The 18,424-nt window shown below is 41.3% G+C and overlaps 1 protein-coding gene across 1 annotated transcript in view; it reads right to left on the bottom strand.

Annotated features, from left to right (window-relative positions):
• The window catches only part of OSBPL10 (oxysterol binding protein like 10), a 361,435-nt gene that overhangs the window by 45,237 nt on the left and 297,774 nt on the right, over positions 1–18,424 (bottom strand). The window contains exon 7 of the mRNA XM_066584791.1: positions 13,907–14,044. Within this exon, the coding sequence (XP_066440888.1) occupies positions 13,907–14,044 (138 nt within the window). The remainder of the gene's footprint in view (positions 1–13,906; positions 14,045–18,424) is intronic.

Raw genomic sequence — 18,424 nt, 5'->3', positions numbered from 1 at the left:
TGATTGCAAATGTAATTTTAAATATTGACAAATTCCTGGGGACCAAGAACAATAGCCTATGATCAACCTGTGGAAAGAGCAGAAAAACTTTCTGCTTTACTGCGAGTTCCAGGAGTGCCAGAAAATAGAGAAATGTATTGCTATTAAATCAAAGCTTAAAACAAGTCTTAGTTTTCTGCTCTACACTGATTTGTGTAGCAGTAATTAGGGGACCTACTGTGCTGTATGTCGAGGGACCATTTGCTATAAAACCTGCATATTCTGTAAAAATGCTAAATGTTCTTTTGTAATTTGTACAGGTGAACATAAACTATTTTCCATGATTATGCTGATCACTGGTGGCTGCTGTTTCACTGTGAAGATTTTGTGCTGGACTTTTACAATTGACCATTGGAAGCTACTCCTGTACTTTGCCTTCTCAGGATGGGCAATAGTCTTGCCAATGGATCCATCTTGCTTTGCATTTCGATCTGTTTAAACTTCAATATTATATAGTGGTGCTTGAAAGTTTATGAACTCTTCAGAATTTTTCATATTTCTGCATATATTTTATGTAAAGCTACAGAGAGTGGACCAAAATATAGAAATACCATAAAAATGAAAGCCCTAAAATCGGTCTCTACAGGTCTTATTGAAATATGATTTATCCTATGTAACTTAAGTGAAGGTACTATCACAGATGCTGCCAGACAGTAGTGAACATCTGTCCAAGCAACAAGGTTACATTGGTCAGGGGTTTGAGCCACTCAGCTGTTACTGGCTCCCAAAACCACCCAGAGCAGGGCAAGATGTGAAGTAAACACAAATTTGGTGGGAAAGCTCTCAGCTAAGCAGGGGTCAAAAGGGCAGTTCGGTGCTAATGGTTAAAATCCCATGCATTTCGTATCATGTTTCCATATTTTTGTCCACCCCCTATATATTCGACTTTAACACAAGTCCTAAAAGTAGATAAAGCAAACCAAATCAAGCAATTGAGTCACAAATATGAGACTTGCCCATTTACATAGTGAGGAAAATGATGCAATATTACATGTCTATGAGTGGCAAAAGTATGTGAACCTTTGCTTTCAGTATCCGGTGTGATGCCCTTGTGCAGCAATAACTGCATCTAAATGTTTCTGGTAATTATTGATTAGTCCTGCATACAGTAGTAACGTGGAGGAATTTGAACCCATTCCTCCATACAAAACAACTTTAACTGTTATGTTGATGGGTTTCCTCTCACAAACTGCTCATTTCTGGTCTTTCCACAACATTTCTATAGGATTAAGGTCAGGACTTTGACTTGGCTATTCCAAAACTTTAACCATTCTTTGTATGATGACTTATGTGCTTTGGGTCACTGTCTTGCTACATAACCCACGCTCTTCAGATTCAGCTCACAGACAGATGTCCTGACATTCCTTTTGAATTTGCGGAAATAATTCAAAATTCCTTTTTCCATCAATGATGGCAAGCCATTCTGGCCCACATGCAGCGAAGCAGGGCTAAACCCTGATACTACCACCATATGTTTAATAGATAGTACAAGGTTTTTATGCTGGAATGCAGTGCTTATATTTCTCCAAATATAACCATTCTATTTAAGCCCAAATGCTCTATTTCGGTCTCATCCATCGAAAACATTGCTCCAGCAGTCTTCTGGTTTGTCCATGTCATCTTTAGCAAACTGCAGATGGGCAGCAATATTCTTTTTGGAGAACAGAGGCTTTCTCCTTGCAATCCTGCCATGCACACTATTGTTGTTCAGTGTCCTCCTGATGGTGGACTGAAAAACATTAGCATTAGTTAATGTGAGAAAGGCCTTTAATTGCTTAGAGGTTACCTAGGGTTCCTTTAAGAGCTGGTGGTCTATTATACATCTTGTTCTTGGTGTGATTTTTTTGTAGGTTGACCACCCCAGGTTAGTAATAATGATCATCTTGAATTACCTCCCTTCGTACCGAATCTGTCTGATTGTGTATTGGTAGAGTCCAAGTGGAGATGGCCTTGTAACCTTTTCCAGCCTGATGAGCATCAACAAATCCTCTGAAGTCCACAGAAATCTCTTAGGTTTTTGCCAAGATACACTTCCACAACAATGTTGTGAAGATCAGACTTTGATAGAGCCTATTTTATTTGAATAAAACAGGTTGCCCAATCACCTCTTATCGTCATCCCATTGATTGAAAACCCCTAATATCTTCAAATTATCTGTTTATCCTAAAGGTTTACATAGTTTTGCCACTCACAGGACATGTGAGATTGGGTCATTTTTCACAATAAATGAATGACCACGTCTAATGTTTTTGTCTCATTTGTTTGATTTGGTTCTTTTTACCTTCTTTAACCCCTTAGTAAGGACGTGACGATCTTTGGTGGATTTTCACCTCCATTTTTCAAAAGCCATAACTTTTTTCTTTTCCCGTCAACACGGCCGTATAAGGGCTTGTTTTTTGCATGGCGAACTGTAGTTTTTACTGGTGCCATTTGATGCATAGGCTATATTGTAAAACTTTTATAAATTTTTTTTATGATAGCAGGGAGAAAAAAACGCATCAATTCTGCCATAGATTTTTGGGTCTCTTTTTACAGCATTAACTATGCAGCATAAATGACACAATACATTTTTTTTTTTTTGCGTGTCAGTGCGCTTATGATACTAAGTCTTTGATTTTTTTAGGCTTTTCCGCAATAAAACCACCCTTTTTTAAAAAAAAAAATTTCTAAATCGCTGCATTCAAAGTCCTATAACTTTATTTTTCCATAGACGGAGCTCTGTGAGGGCTGATTTTCTGAGAGATGAGCTGTAGTTTTTATTGATACCATTTTCGTTTTCGCCCCATAGTTTTATTGCTAGAGATCTCTGATCACCTCTAGTTTAATTATGACCACTGTACACGTAAAAAAACTACATGAATTTTGTGGTGTGTCACTATTGTCACTTGCTCGAGTCTCATGCTCCTGAGAGCCGTCTCTGCCAGACTCTTGTTCCCTTAGTTCTACCTTGACTTCATCCTTCATGCTTTTCTTCTAAGGACATTTATCCAGTCCTTCACTTTCCTCTTTTCTCCCAAGCTATTGAATTTCAACGATATTTGACTATTATGGTAGCAATTTTAGATTCCAGGAAAAATAGATGATGACGAAAACCACCGAATCAGTAACACATGAGGATTAATACCAGCTCTATGCAGATACAAGGTCCAAGATAGCACACTAATCAGATTTGTTATTGAGGACTATAGGGAAGCTGAGCGAGAACTGGCAGCCACGTTGGATGTCACCATGTGAGCATGGAGCTAGAAGGTATGGGAAAAAACTACTATGGGCCAGTGTGTGCATGAGACCTTAAGAGAATCCTCATATAAAGAGTCAATAGGATGTTCTAAAATCTGCGCTACTGGCATGTGGGTAGAACTAGTATTTACCTCGCTTACTAAAATGTGTGAAATATGTGCATCACAAATCCAAGGGAGTCGAGAGAAAAAAAATCTTGACTGGAAAATGAAAAGGTTGCACGGTGTTATTTAGGTTTAATATGCTTGCCGTAGTTTCCATGGCAATCTGCCCATTATTGCCGCCACTATACACAGTTTATAAAAGGTTATCAGTATAAAACAACTTATAACCCCTGTTTACAGAATAATGCAAACCTCCTGCCTACTGTGAAATCCTATTACCTCTGTTTTGGAGGACTTTATAGAATATCACAGGGGAGGTAAACTCATTTTCACCGAGGGCCACATCAGCCTTATGGTTGCCATCAAAGTGCCGGCTGTAATCATATAATAAGGGCTCGTTCACATGTGTATTTAGGCAGTGTATTAGGCGTGCTATTTTTGCACACGTAATACACAGTGAATAGAAACCATTGATTTCAATGGGTTTGTTCACATGAGCGTATTTTTTCACGCAATGTGTGATTACATGAAAAAATAAGCGGCATGACTTATTTTCGTGCATATTACACAATGCAATAGGCCATTGAAGTAAATAGGCAGGCGCAAATATGCAAGCAACCTACGTATTTGCGCACCATGTCAATGAGCCTGTCTGCGCTCTTTTTTTACATATGCAGTGTATTTGTGCACATATAGACATATAGAGAGGCCGAAAAATGCAGGCATATGCGAATTTTGGTCACACACAGACGCAGCATTATTTGCACAACTGAAATGTGCTTACGCTCATGTGTATGACCCCTAATAGTGACCCTCATAGTGGCCGCAGTAGTAACATTGACCCCCATAGTGGCCACAGTAGTAATAGTGACCCCTATAGTGGCTCTAATAGTAAGTGTCCCCCAAAATGGCCCAAGCAGTAACAGTGATCCCCATTGTAGCCCCAGTAATAGTGGCCCCATTAGTAAGTGTCCCCTATATTGGCCCCAGTATTAACAGTGACCCCCATAGTAGTCCCAGTAGTAATAGCAACCCTCCTATTGGCCTCTGGCCGGGCAGGTCCCCACAGGTACTCCACTCACCCGGCCTGCAGCTCTGGTTCGGCAACGGCAGTGCAGTTTGTGACCGCTGACCTCTCACCTCGTTGGCTCCACTTTATACGGTATGGCATACACAGACAATGGGGAGGAGAGGTCAGCGGTCACAGACTCTACACTACCGCTGCCGAACAGGAGTTGCAAGCTGGGTGAGTGTAATTCCCGTTAGGTTTGATGCACGGTCGGCGGTAAACATATAATGAGGTGGTGGAATGAATTCTTCCCGTGCGGCTTGTATTTGATGTATGGCACATCATTAGCATGTAAAAGATCATACTGCTTGTGAGCATGTTTAGCTGCTTACAGGCCATGAAGACAAAGGAGCAACCAACCTTAGATGTCAGAAGGAAAGCCCACCACTGAGTAGGAGTATGCACAAATGGGGTATTCCAGTAGTTGCGTATGACAGCATATCACTATTTTTTTCTGCACAGCCCTGCAGCCTACAGCCATCCTAGCAATATGACGTGCCTTGCTAAATTAGACATAAAAGTCTTACACAAAAAAGTCATATAATTTAAAGGACTACACTGACCTCCATGTCAGAAGCGACGTGGCAATAATACTTTGTATTTCTACACGACTCTATATTGAAGAAATGGCTGAACACAGATGAGTGCGACAGACACAGATCTTTTCACTAGTTGCAACAGTTTGAAAGTCATTAACGCCAAACAATGTGTGTCTGCGCCATCAGTAGGAGCAGAGTCCAATAACGAGGCAGAGATCAATTGGTGATTTGCCATTTGTGATGTCGGCTGACGACAACCTCAACAGACCAAGGCTGTATAACTGGTCATTCAGAAAACGGTCATCCAAAAGCTCTAGAGAATGGCCTGCCACCATTAATGTTTCTCCATACCATGATATACTGTCTAGTAGGTCGGAAATAACAGAAGGGCAGTCCGGACGGACCATGTGGTCTTTTTCTGCCGTTAGTCAACTGCTGGAGACCACGTTTTAGCAGGACATTCTTACAAACGAGTTTCTGCTCGAAGCATCATACCTGCTTCCAGTAATGGGGTCTTTTTTTTTGTAACATACTCTAATTTGTTCTGTTTTTTAGTGCAAGTTTTTTATGGATTTCTTTAAATAAAGCAATGGGCCATGACTGAACTGAGACTTTGAGGAAAACAAAACTAGATGTTTTTTCTATGACAGAAAAGAAGCAATTACTGGTGAACTTCTCAAATACTGAAAAACGTATTAGTTCTGTAACTGATTTTTACTAACCTGTTGCAGACTGTTATTTGCTTAACCCCTTCGTGATTGGCCCATTTTTTACTGTTATAACCAAGCCGTTTTTTTTTTTCATCACCACATTCCAAGAACCATAACATTTTACATTTTTTTCATTGATACAGGCCTCATGCCTCATGCACACAAGGCAAATTGAGCAGCGGATTCCGTGCTTGTCAGCAGGCGCGGGCGATCGGCTGTTTAATGTGCCCATTGATGTGTGTGGAGATTCCACGCACACCAGCAGATTTTATTTGCGGCCGCTCCGTGCCGAAGTTAAATCTCAGTATGCTCTACGATTATGCGGATACCAAATTTATATACTACACTGGCTGATGTACCCAGCGTCGCCCGAGTTAATTTGCTACAGGTGTTCATGTGTTGTTCACACGGAAAGTTTTATGAAGTCAGGGATTACTTGAGAGTAACTGAAGAACAAAAAATATGTATACACATCGAGAAACGTTCGATTCTCCTCAGGCTGCATGTACCGATGTTCCTCTGCAGAATGTGCCACCCCTCCTACTCTAGTCATTTAAGGCCTAAAGATTGCTTGCGCCAAATGTCACGCTTGTACGACACTGGGAAGTTACATTGCATAGGGGTGCACTTAATTTTGCAATTAGCATTGAATAAATCAAGTTGTGGCCCCATTACTTTTCCTATTTATGACCTAAAGAATGGTCATGCCAAATTTCATGTTTGTAGGACACCGGGAAGTTACATTACATAAGGGTGCCAATTCTTTTGCACTTAGCATTGACTAATCAAGTTGTGACCCCCATTACTTTTCCTATTTATGACTTGAAGAATGGTTGTGCCAAATTTCATGTTTGCACAACACCGGGAAGTTAAAGAATTAGCTTTGGTGCATTACATAGGGGTGCCAATACTTTTGCAATTAGCATTGAATAATGAAGTTGTGATCCCTTTACTTTTCCTATTTACAACCTACAGAATGGTTGTGCTAAATTTCATGTTTGTACGATACCAGGAAGTTAATCAATTAGATTAGGTACATTACACAGGGGCGCCAATACTTTTGCACTTAGCAATGAATTTTCGAGTTGTGACCCCTGTACTTTCTCTATTTAGGACCTAAAGAATGTGTGTGCCAAATGCCATATTTGTACGACATTGGGAAGTTAGAGAATTAGATTAGGTACATTACATAGGGGTGCTGAGATATATATATATATATATTATATATATAGATTTCTACAATAAAAAAGTTAAAATAATAAATAGTTGGAGTTGCATTGCTACATTTTTATTTTTCTCTCAAGGTAGTCGTGTGTGGGCTTGTTTTTGTGGGATGAGTAGTATGTTTCCATTGGCACTATTTTGGGGTAAATGTGACTTCCTGATCACTTCTTATTGTGTTTTCTTCAGAAGGAGATGAATGAAAAGCAGCAATTCTAGCATTGTTTTTCCTCTTACGGCATCGACTGTGCAGTATAAATATTGCTTTTGTATTGTCATATTCCACAGGCCATAAAATGTTTACTTTTTTCACCAAATCAGCTGTGCGAGATGTAATTTTCATTGGTAGTCTTTTGGGGTACATGTGAATTTTGTTATTGCTTTTTATTCTGTTTTCTGGGAGATAAAGAAATAAATAGAAGCAATTCTATAAATTTTTTTTTAAAATCCGTTCACCTTACGGGATAATGCACACAATATTTTTTTACAGCACATTCATTATGATACCCAATATGATTTGTACTTTTAGATTTTTCTATTAAAAGTTGCTGACCGGGAATAACATGTCTTATCTACTTTTTTTCATTAAACTTTATTTTCACTTTAATACCCTTTTTTTGGACACTCAAGAGGACTTGAAGATGCGATCATTGAATGAATAGTATGCTACACTGCACTACTTATGTAGTGCAGTCTAATATATTTTCGACAGTTCTGCTAGACCCTGCCCTCCTAGGGGCTAATAAGATGGCATGCATGGAAGTTTTGAAAGCCTTAATCAGGCCTCCAGCTGCCATGGGAACCAATCAGCACCTTGTGATTTCATAATCTGCCAATGGGTGACAGGAGGAACCCTCTCCCTGTTAACCGCTTATATGCTGTGGTTGCCCTTGATCATAGCACGTAAAAGGGTTAATTGGCCGGGATAGGAGGTTTCTGCAGCCCCAGCCCTTACTGGCACAACAGTCCCGTATTGGACTTACACTAGGCCACCATGTTTTTACGATGGCCTAGTCTAAGATCCCTTAGTGACCATTATAAAAACACGTACATCTGGTCAGTAAGGATATATTCATGTCACAGAATTTCCCACGTGGAATCGGCTTGTAAAACCTCAGCAGAAAGCCACGGCCGTTCTGCTATTCTTCATGCGGCTCAGTGCGTATTTGCGTTAGTAATTTGGCACACAGATTTTGCCCACTGAAAAGGCTAAATCCACATGAAGATCCATATATCTCTGCCACTTTGTTACAAAGTGATTTTATGTGGAAAATCCCATGGTGCAATCTGCCGTGTGAACATATCCTAAGGGGTGAAATGTAACGTTGGGATACTATCTGCAGGATTTAATGACATGCTCGGTGACTTAAACTCTTTCATCGGTCTTTTTTATTCTTCAGTATTTGATACATTTTGATAATAGAAAAAGAATATTTTCCAACAGATATTTTGGGACGATTGCAATCTACTAATTTTAACATTAACCCTTCATGACGCGACCCGTTTTTTTTTTCCATTTCCGCCCCCCCCTCCCTCTTAAAAAATCATAACTCCTTTATTTATCTATTGACATCGCTGTATGAGGGCTTGTTTTTTGGGGGGACGAGTTGTATTTTTCAATGGTGCTATTTAATGTACCATATAATGTACTGAAAGACTTTTTAAAAATTCTAAGTGGAGTAAAATGAAAAAAACCCGACATTCCGCAAGCTTTAAGTGCGTCTTGTTTCTACGGCTCACAAACTGCAACAAAAACGACATGATAACTCTATTCTATGGGTCGGTACGATTGCAATGATACCAAACTTGGTATACTTTTTTTTTACTATACTCCTTTTTTTTCCCAAAGACATTTAATTTTTTTCAATTATTTTTTGCGGTCATCTTGTGTGTGCAATAACGTTTTTATTTTTCCGTCGACGTAGTTTAATGATGGCTCATTTTTTGCGGGATGGCCTGAAGTTTCCGTTAGTACTAACTCGGAATTCGTACGACTTTTTGATCGCTTTTTATTGCGTTTTTTGCGTCCAACGGGGACGGCTTGATAGGGAGTCTCTCAAGGCAGCCCTGGGGCCTTTCAGAAGGCCCCCGGCAGCCATGACACCTGCATGGCTCCCCCAATCTTACCGCGCGGGGGGGCGTACGAGACCCACAAACAGCGTTCGGGGGCTTTAAATGCTGCTGCATTGACAGCGGCATTTAAAGGGTTAATAGCCGCGAAAGCCTGATCGTGGCTATTGCCTGCGGATGTCAGCTGTACTAAACAGCTGACACCCAAGCTGTATACAGAGAGGTCGCCCAGCGACCTCTCTGCATACATACCCCGACGCTCCAGGACGTAAATTTATGTCTTGGAGCGGGAAGGGGTTAAGTTTAATTTATATTTTTTTATATTAAATATTGTGAGTTAATTGAACTAATTATTAAGCCTTATAAAATGATTTTTTGGTAAAACGTAACTTTTCTAAGTTTATTTATAACAAAAAAAACAATATTAAAAGTTTTCAAGGAGCTGTCAGCTTTGGATAATGCATTTGTTAGAAGTGTATTGTGACCAGAAGGTACTTCCAGAATGCCCCGCTGCTATGACACTTAGCAAAGTGTTCATTTCCTGCAGCTCCTTGACAGGGAAAATGAAGCGTTACATTGCTTGTCTATGTAATAACACATATAGACAAAATGGATCCTCCAAACTGAGAGAGACTATTAGTATCTGCTCAATGCTAAAGATAATAGAGAAGGTCCTGAATGGGCTGACAATTCCCTGATAGGAATGGGGTTCCCTGGCTAAACTGTCACCAGAGCATCTGGCACAAAAATAAGCAGAGCCTAAGGCCGCCTGCACACGGACGGGTCGGATTCCTCATGCAGGATCCTGCAGCAGAATCCGACCCTGTGCCGGGCCTATGACCCCCGTGTACCTGTCCGCAGTCTTCTAATCTGTGCTGCGGATGTGCCAGCTGTCACAGTACAGATTATGCCGCGCTGTCACTAGGCAATGACAAAGATCCTGTGACCTTTCCACAATGATTGCTTTAGGGCCGCGGATCGGACAGCTTTCATTGACTTAAAATCTACAGGCTCTCAGCTATGTTTAGTATCCAGGAGCAGGGAGATTTTAAATTACCCCAGCAATCCACGGCTTTTGCGCACGCGTCCACCAGTGTGGCCACGGGCATGTGCGCAGAATCCAGGGCCTTAGGTACATAATTTCATCTCCTCTCTCACGGATATGATTTATGAGGGGGGGGGGGGATGAAACAAACCTTTTTTTGTTCCGATCTATGAGGGGAGTTGAAACTTTAACTTCGTATTCATTTTAATGCAATCCTGAGACAGGGGAGGCTTCCTGTGGCCCTCCATGACAGCTCCAGGTTGCAGGCAACCTTCGCTAACCATCAGCATGGAGCTGTCACGTCCACAGCCTGCAGGGCTTTAAACCCCACAGGAAGTGTGTTTTTACGGCCCTGGGGGTTAAAGCCCAGCAAACCAGGACATTAAAAAATCTGTGAGGTGGTCACTAAGGGGTTAATCAGAAGTTCCAAAACAATGAATAAATATCAAAAGTAAAAAAAAAAATTGGGTTTTGATTAAGTATTATCTGATATGTAGGTCAGTGGTAACTGGGCGGCCAGAATGAGATGCCTGATGGATTCTCAGGTGGGAAGAGAACAGCATGGTTATGGATCCTATCCAAATACAGGGCATGTCTATCAAATCCCATTCTTTAAACAAGGACTGCTGACCTAAAATACCGAGCCCAGATGAAACACACTATACAAAATTAGAGAGACCATCATTACAAAACGCATTAATGCCACTGGTATCGCCAACCCCCTTTATGTGTTTTTAGCAATTATGTTTTTGCTTCTTTTATAGTCTAAGCATAGAGGAAAATAAATAACGGAACGGCGTTTACACATAATTCCATTTCCCGGGTGAGATCCTTGAAAACGGATTTTGTTCAAGTGAAATACTGGAAGATGAATTGCCTTTCTATGAAATTGGCCGGTACACGTGTTTACATGTTGGGACGGAAATTAAACGGAGAGATCAACCATAGCAAAAGCCAACATGGAATGACATATTGTCTGCACGGAGCCCCACAATAGGACAGAGAATATTAAGAGCAGGGCTAGAGAATATAGAAATTGCGCAGATTTATCTCAGCAGCGGGATAAAATAATAAATGTTATATTTTTAATTCATAAGGAAATACATAAGACTAAACGAGAGTGCTTCCAAAATGAAAAAGGAAATATCGCACAAATTGGAATAGCCGGAATGTGCTGCTAATCAGCTTAATATGCGGTGAGGAAATAAAACAATATATTTAATTATCACAATATTTTCTCAATATCTGCTTACAACTTTCCCGAATCCCTTCATTTATTATTTCCTTGTATTAAAAGCGCAATCATTACTTTTCCCTGTTGGGTTACATTGCAGCATGTATCCATTTGTAAGTTGCTAGCGGAGCAATTAAAGTTTGTCTGGTGCTAGAACAACAGTTGCCATAGTAACCATCTACCTGCATAGCCGCGGGATGTGAACAACTAAAACCAACCGCTATGTGTCTTGCTTTAGTACAGCAGTACAAACCACACACGGGCAAATATATCAATACTTAGAGGAGGAGCGATAACAGAGAAAAAACTTTTCCGGAAGACACTGGCCTGCACTTCAACCTCATATCAAGTCTGGGACCCTATAAGGCGGGAGTTGCAGTTTCGCTAAGGGATCCTATCATGCACCAATAGACACTCAAAGTGCTGCCATATAGTGCACATTCACAGGCTTCCTGTGTTAGTGATTGGGGTAAAAGGCTTTAAGGCTGGTTTTACGCGGCCGAGAATTTTGCACGAGTTTTGTGTGTTGTGAGAGTCAAAAAACTCGCAGGAACATGAACTCTATTCTTTTGAGCATGAGCAATGTTTTATCTTACTGTGATGTGGCGAGGAAAAAAAATATCGCTGCATGTCCTTTTTTTACGCTTTTCTCAGAACACCTCCCCCCGTTGATTTCAATAGGACTTTAAATACATTGCATGGCGCTCATCGCACGTGAAACTTGCACAAGAGGCTCGGAATTTCACAGCTGGCCCGCCGCACGGACTGCTTGCCAGGAATTTACATACAGCACGAGAAACAATAAAACGCTTTTAAAGATTTGCTTTTCCCTGGAATCACTAACACAGGAAGGTTGTGAATGTGCACTGCTTTGTCATTTTACAGATGTAGGTGCTTTCATAGTCACAAGTGACAGGTTCCCTTTAAAAAGTAACTAAACTTTCAGATGACTTGATAATAATAATAATAATAATAATTTTTAGCAGCTTTTTCCTGTAGCCCACCATCAAAAGCAGCAGCAGCCTGCAGGGCATTATATAGCGGTACGGAGAAGAGTGGATGTAATTCCAGCAGCGGGGTTAAGTAAAACACTTACTAGAAGCTGCAGCCACATCTGTCTGTATCTAATTGCCCGTCTCTCCCTCCTTCCCTCTCGTGTCTCTGTACAGATTTTATCAGTATATTCAAAGTGAGAGATCAGTGCAGGAAGCAGGGAAAGAAGTGACTGATAAAGTGGAGAAATCGGCAATACGATATATTACAAACTTTCTTATTTTCACTTGTACTGTTGATTTATGACATAAATTAAAGTTTAGTCAGTCTTTAAATGTATTTAAGAAATCTGACAATAGTGTTTATGGGAACTACCTGAATTCATACATCAGGTGAAAGTTTGTTGTGGCAGTTTAAATCTTTTCAATTCCATTTCATTGCATTCCACTAAGAGAAGACGCTTCAAAGGGTATTTGGGATCCTCTCCATCACCGTCCATAGAGTTATCCTGTATCCGAACAGTCTAGTACTCACTCTTTGAGGCTGCATTATTTAGACATCTTGATGATGACTTAGGCCCCCTGTCCACGGACGTAATTTCACTGGCGGTAAATCATAGCGATTCTCCGCTAGCTGCCGGCAATTCGCAGCATGTCAGCCTATCTGGCCACCTGCACACGGGCGGGTCGGATCCCCTGCGAGAAATCTTGCGGCGGGACCCGACCCGTGCCCTGCTGGGACCAGTGCGGGACTCACCTTCTCCCACAGCTGCAGCACTGTGATGTGCCGGCTGCCGGCGCATGCTCAGAGCAGAGCGGGCCGTGACATTTCTGTGCGGGCCTCTGTGGGACCCACACAGAAATAGAGCATGCCGCGATTTGTTTTCCGCGTGTATTTTCACGCGAACAAATTGCGGCCGTCTGCATAGGATTGCGCTTTACAATGCAATCCTATGCAGGCAGGCAGGGGCGGAAATTCTGTGGGAAATCCCGCTGCAGAATTTCTGCCCGTGTGCAGGGGGCCTTCATCAGATAGGCTGACAGGCAGAGATCCGTCTGCGGCTCCTGCTCCCGGGCGGCAGGCTCCCGCGGCGGAACGCCCGTGGATAGGGGGCTTTAAATTGAGATGATCAGTAAATGTATTTAATATATAGACCCTCAGATTTAACAACGAAGAGCTAAACAAGAGACAATCGGCTACTCAAACTTGCAGAACTAAAGTTTTTATGAATATTTTGAGAGTTCTCAAATAATAAGTGGAGCTCAACATGATAGACTCTTATGAGGCTGCATCATCTGAGCTACAGTTTGCAACTTCTGTGGATGGATAAACGGTGCAGGCAATCTTCTATTTCCTAATATGCCCGTTTTCATGTATTAAAGTGCTAGATATATGAAGTAATGTACCACTTCCTGAGCTGTAGAGATATGGGGTTTCGGTTATTGTCCGTAACAGTCAGAAATAAATCAGGTTAGTTAAACCTGCTTCCTCATTTTCAGTTGCCATGATTGACAAGGTTTTTATATAAGATTTGGTTAATCCTGTTACTTGGGAAATAATAATATCTAATTACTCAGTTTCAGTTGAAGGAGGAAATCTAACTGTTGAATGGAAGCAATAAAGCAGAATTCTCTTTGCGTACCTTGGTAAGATCCATCCCAAGCTTGAGCTGCGAGATAAGGTGGAGGATTACACTGCGCTGATCATCCATGACTCCTAAATCTTTTTCCTCATTATCTTCTGTGTCCGTCAGCTCATCTTCAGCCTCCGGAGGACCAGCCTACAAAAATCAGCACACTGCTCCATTATCTCTTTGAAATGTCATTTTCTGTTTTTTTGTCTAGCTCTTTTTATAAGCCAAGTCATATGCGCTATCGCACAATCCCACGCACTAAGAAAGAAACGCGACAATAAGCAACAATTGAATGACAGGATGAGACGAGTGTGTGTAAATATATGAAGCACTACATACATATGACAGGATCGGGTCAAGGAGTAGGCACACATGGCTTTTTTTTTTTTTTTTAAATACAGTTTTTCAATTTTTTTGCCACAGTTTCATGAGTCGTGCGTGGCAGACCAGTGCTTTAATGTCTACTTATACAACAAAGTTCAACCAGTTTTCTGTGCCACTTGTAAATTAGCTTTTTCTGTTTATCAAAAAGTATTTTATTAGATTTCTTAACATGAAATAAGAGACCATGTAAATTACATATTGCAAAATTGGCCCAGTGTGTAGAATACACAATTTATAGTCTTCAGTATAGACAATCAAGTAAGTCAACATGTGGTTCACATTCCAACATATAATGGGACCTGGGTAGGGTGTTGACTGGCTACCTTGCACACGTCCAAGTGGGTGGGAGAGTATACCTTCACTTGGTATGCTTATAATGGGATGTGTTGGTCCCATCAGTTATCTTGTGCAGATCGGGGGCTAGCATGGGCAAAGCTTACCGGGACAATAGTATTGAAGAGAGGAGAGAAAAGGAAAAAGGACCAAGTAATACGGACCCTAACAATGGGTTACTCGGTCATGGGTGTCCACCTGTAAATTTACTTTTAATAAGTTGGCTGTTTTTGAATCGACGCCAGAATTCACATTGAACTTCAGCAATGGATTCCCACTTGGCAAACTCCAGCACACAATACTATTCCTCCCCTGGTGTTGGCATTTGCCCATAAACTGTTAACACTAAGAAGCAGCGCTGCGATGTAGCAGAAAATGGAACTTACCAGTATCTGTACCCGTCTCTTGTAGTTTGTAATTAAATCCCTAAAGATGCTTTTTTTTGAATAACCTGTATATACTGTATTTTCTGACCACACTATCGCTTTTTACTGCGTATCACACGTGTGTTTTTTGCTCCCGTAATATGCAGTAACTAAATTTACATTACCGGTAATGATACCGACACACGCTGGTGTGAGAGCGGCTTAACACGCAGTTTTAGCATGATAAAAACTTACCGAAAAGTGTCCACGACTTATCGTCCAGAGGAACGTCTTATAGTCAGGCGCACCTTATAGTCCAGAAAATACAGTATAAAACATTTATATAAGAGTGGCTGATGTAATAACATGAAAATGTCCAGCGAGGAAATATTATATACATTCAGTCATGAGAAACACTAAGTACACTCTTTAAATTCTACAGTTTTACGTATCATGTCATAATAAAAAAAAAAAAAATAACTGGTTCTAGGGGCTCCCACACACTTGCAGCTTTTTTTAACGCTGCGTTTTTTTAAAACGCGAATGTGACTTTCTAATGTTAAAAGCGTATGGCAAGTCTGTGCTTTGCGATTTTTGTGTAATGAGTTTTTAAAATTTGCGTTAAAAAAAAGCCAACGGCCAGGTCAGATTCTGACTACGAAATCTCACAGCGGAATCAGACCCGGAGCCCCACAGAAACCCTGTGCTAACCTCTCTGGATCCGCTGCGAGCATCTAGGCAGGCACGCATGCGCAGTGCAGGGCATAATGCGCTGGCGCTGGGCTGTGACGCAGACTCTCGCGATACTTCCACAGTGCTCACAGCGCGGAATAACACAGGACGGATGGCTTCTATTGACTGCAATGGAAGCAGTCCGTACGATTCTCCGCACAGAATAGAACATGCTGCAATTCTCCCCCGCAAGCAGAAAAAATAAAAAATAAAAAAATAAATCGCAGTTGATTTCCGCTCGTGGGCAGGGGAGAATCTTTTTTACCCAGTATGTCTATGGATGGTCATTGGTGTGGAATTCACAGCGGGCGTCTGGCCGTAAATCCCGCAGCAATAATCCGTCCATGGGAATTAGCCCTTAGAAGATGTTAAAATTAGGCAATTACAACCTGAATGCTCCAGACCAGCAATTTGCCAAAAACTTCTCACTTGATAGAGGCAGTCACCTGGCTGCTACTTACCCTCTTCATTTTTCAGACACTGCTTCCGCGTTTGGCCTAGTGTTTATTAAATACAGTATATAATGACATGTTGTGATTTGTCATGTTTTGTTCATCTCATGCTGCAGTTGTCTAATTTTAAGACTTTTTAAGGGTTATTTCCTTTCTTATTTCTTAGAAGCCTAAGACAGCACTCTTGGGTAGACTACATTTGCCATGTTGTTCTCCGATGCAAGTATATAAAGGTTTCTGAAGTCACCTCTAGAGAAGGCAACATATATAGCATGGTTGTTCCAAGTTGAAATCAGAAGACTGGCCTCGGACAGGAAACTATAGTCTCTTAAAATGCAATGGTGAATGTTTGCCATTGTGTATTAGAGGGATCTGAGGAATAAAGACATCTACATTCTGAGAACTGCCAGTCAGTATTGTAGCCTCAAATCACATGAGGCATGCATGCAGAGTCGGGTTCCACTGCAAAGTCACGGAGCATCTATTTTCCCATTTTTAGTGAATATGTTGAGAATGGTAGGCTTCTTTCTGGTTGAACAGAGCACTCAGTGTGCAGGAGCGCTCATGTCTCATTAATCCTGAGGAAGGCAGCTGCACCACATGAACTTTCCTTCCACATGGTGGCTGCAGATCGCGTGTATGAGGGCCATCACTTGGGCATCGCTGGTATATGAAAAATGTTATATAGTCCAGTGATTTCTATTCGGATATAAAACAGTCCAGGCAAAGCTGAATTATCCAAAATGCACTTCAATCTTTCATACAGATCTGAACATAAAAGCACTAAAGCATAAAAGTTAGCTCTTGTTTTGAAATCAATGTGGTTTCTAACAGGAAGAGTTAATCCACCCGTAGTCCAACCTTTTTATATAGCAATGGGGTTCCATTAAGTGTCTCCAGTGTCCACCTTGTGAGAGATCCTGCAGTGTGTTGTGATTGCCATGTACAATGAAAACCATGAAGCAGATGCAAACAGAAACTTCTTCTTAAAGGCATCAGGACTGCATAAAAATCCAACAAAATGGATAAGGAGAAAGAGAGGAAAAAAGATTTCTCTGCACTTGTAAGGATTTAAATTTTTCTACAGAAGACATATGAGTGATTTGAGCAAATAAAGTCCAATAGGATTCTCCAAAGTATGTAAGATTTTTTGATTTAATCCTTTAAGACATCAGTCAATAAGGGCTCGGTCATATGAGCGTATTTTTTTTTGCGCACCTACGTGCACAAAAAAAATGCCAAATGTATGTGACCGAAGCTCCGTGCAGTGACAGAGGACCGCAATGTTCTCCCATTGCTTTCAATGGGGCCGGCGCTGCATTGAAAGCAATAAGATGCAGGCAACCCCCGCAGGAATTTTTGGGGAAGGGCTTGAGATATAAGCCCTTCTCTGAAAATAAGCCTTAGCTGCTGTAGAAAATAAAAAAAATATATACAATACATAGCAGCGCTGTCGGGGCTCCGGCGTGTCTTCTCCCTGGCTCCCCAGCACTCTTCTGTAGCATTTCTTCTGCCCGGGCATTTAAAAATCCCCACCCCCTGAAAGCGCTGCCTCTGAATGGCTGAGCGCTATGACAAATCAGAAGCAGCGCTCAGCTGTCATTCCCTGAATGGCTGAGCGCTGCCTCTGATTGGTCACATGACTCAGCCAATCAGAAGCTGGGCTCAGTCATTCATTGAATTCAATGAATGGCAGCACTCAGCCATTCTCTCTTTCTCCTATTTGCATTTATCCACATTCTGACTGTGGGGTTTTTGGTTTCTCCAGCTGCACTCCAACATGTAGATGTCCTGTGGGATGTAAGGTCTTGACTACAAAGCTGATAGGGATTTCAGGTGCTGGCGACTTAGTTCTTTACCAGGGGCTCCCCTGCTTGCGCCAGGTAAATCTATTTCCTTGTGCATAAGGACTTATATGCACATATTTTTTCTAATATACATCCAAAGGAAGGCGCTTGTCCTATCTGTGCATTAAACAATATGGATTAGCAAAGGAAATGCATGACTATGAAATATCACGCACAGTGCTAATTTCTTCTCCTCGCTTCTAGTCAAAGTCTAATCGTGTAACCAAGCAGTGAACACTAACAGCATAACAACTTATAATTTCCTCAAGTGCACAAATGGAGTGTGTGTGTCAAATCATGAGACATTGTTTTTCACATAATAGTCTCCTATTCCGATTTTTGCTTACATACTGCGCTCTACATCACCCAAGAACACTGCATGAGCCTAGTTGGCCCGGTCTTATGTCTGACTCA

This window comes from Eleutherodactylus coqui, chromosome 12 (genome assembly GCF_035609145.1).
Source record: "Eleutherodactylus coqui strain aEleCoq1 chromosome 12, aEleCoq1.hap1, whole genome shotgun sequence".
Classification (NCBI taxonomy): Eukaryota; Metazoa; Chordata; class Amphibia; order Anura; family Eleutherodactylidae; genus Eleutherodactylus; species Eleutherodactylus coqui.
The sequence above is the reverse complement of the archived record's forward strand: the minus strand, read 5'-3'. Positions and strand labels throughout refer to the sequence as shown.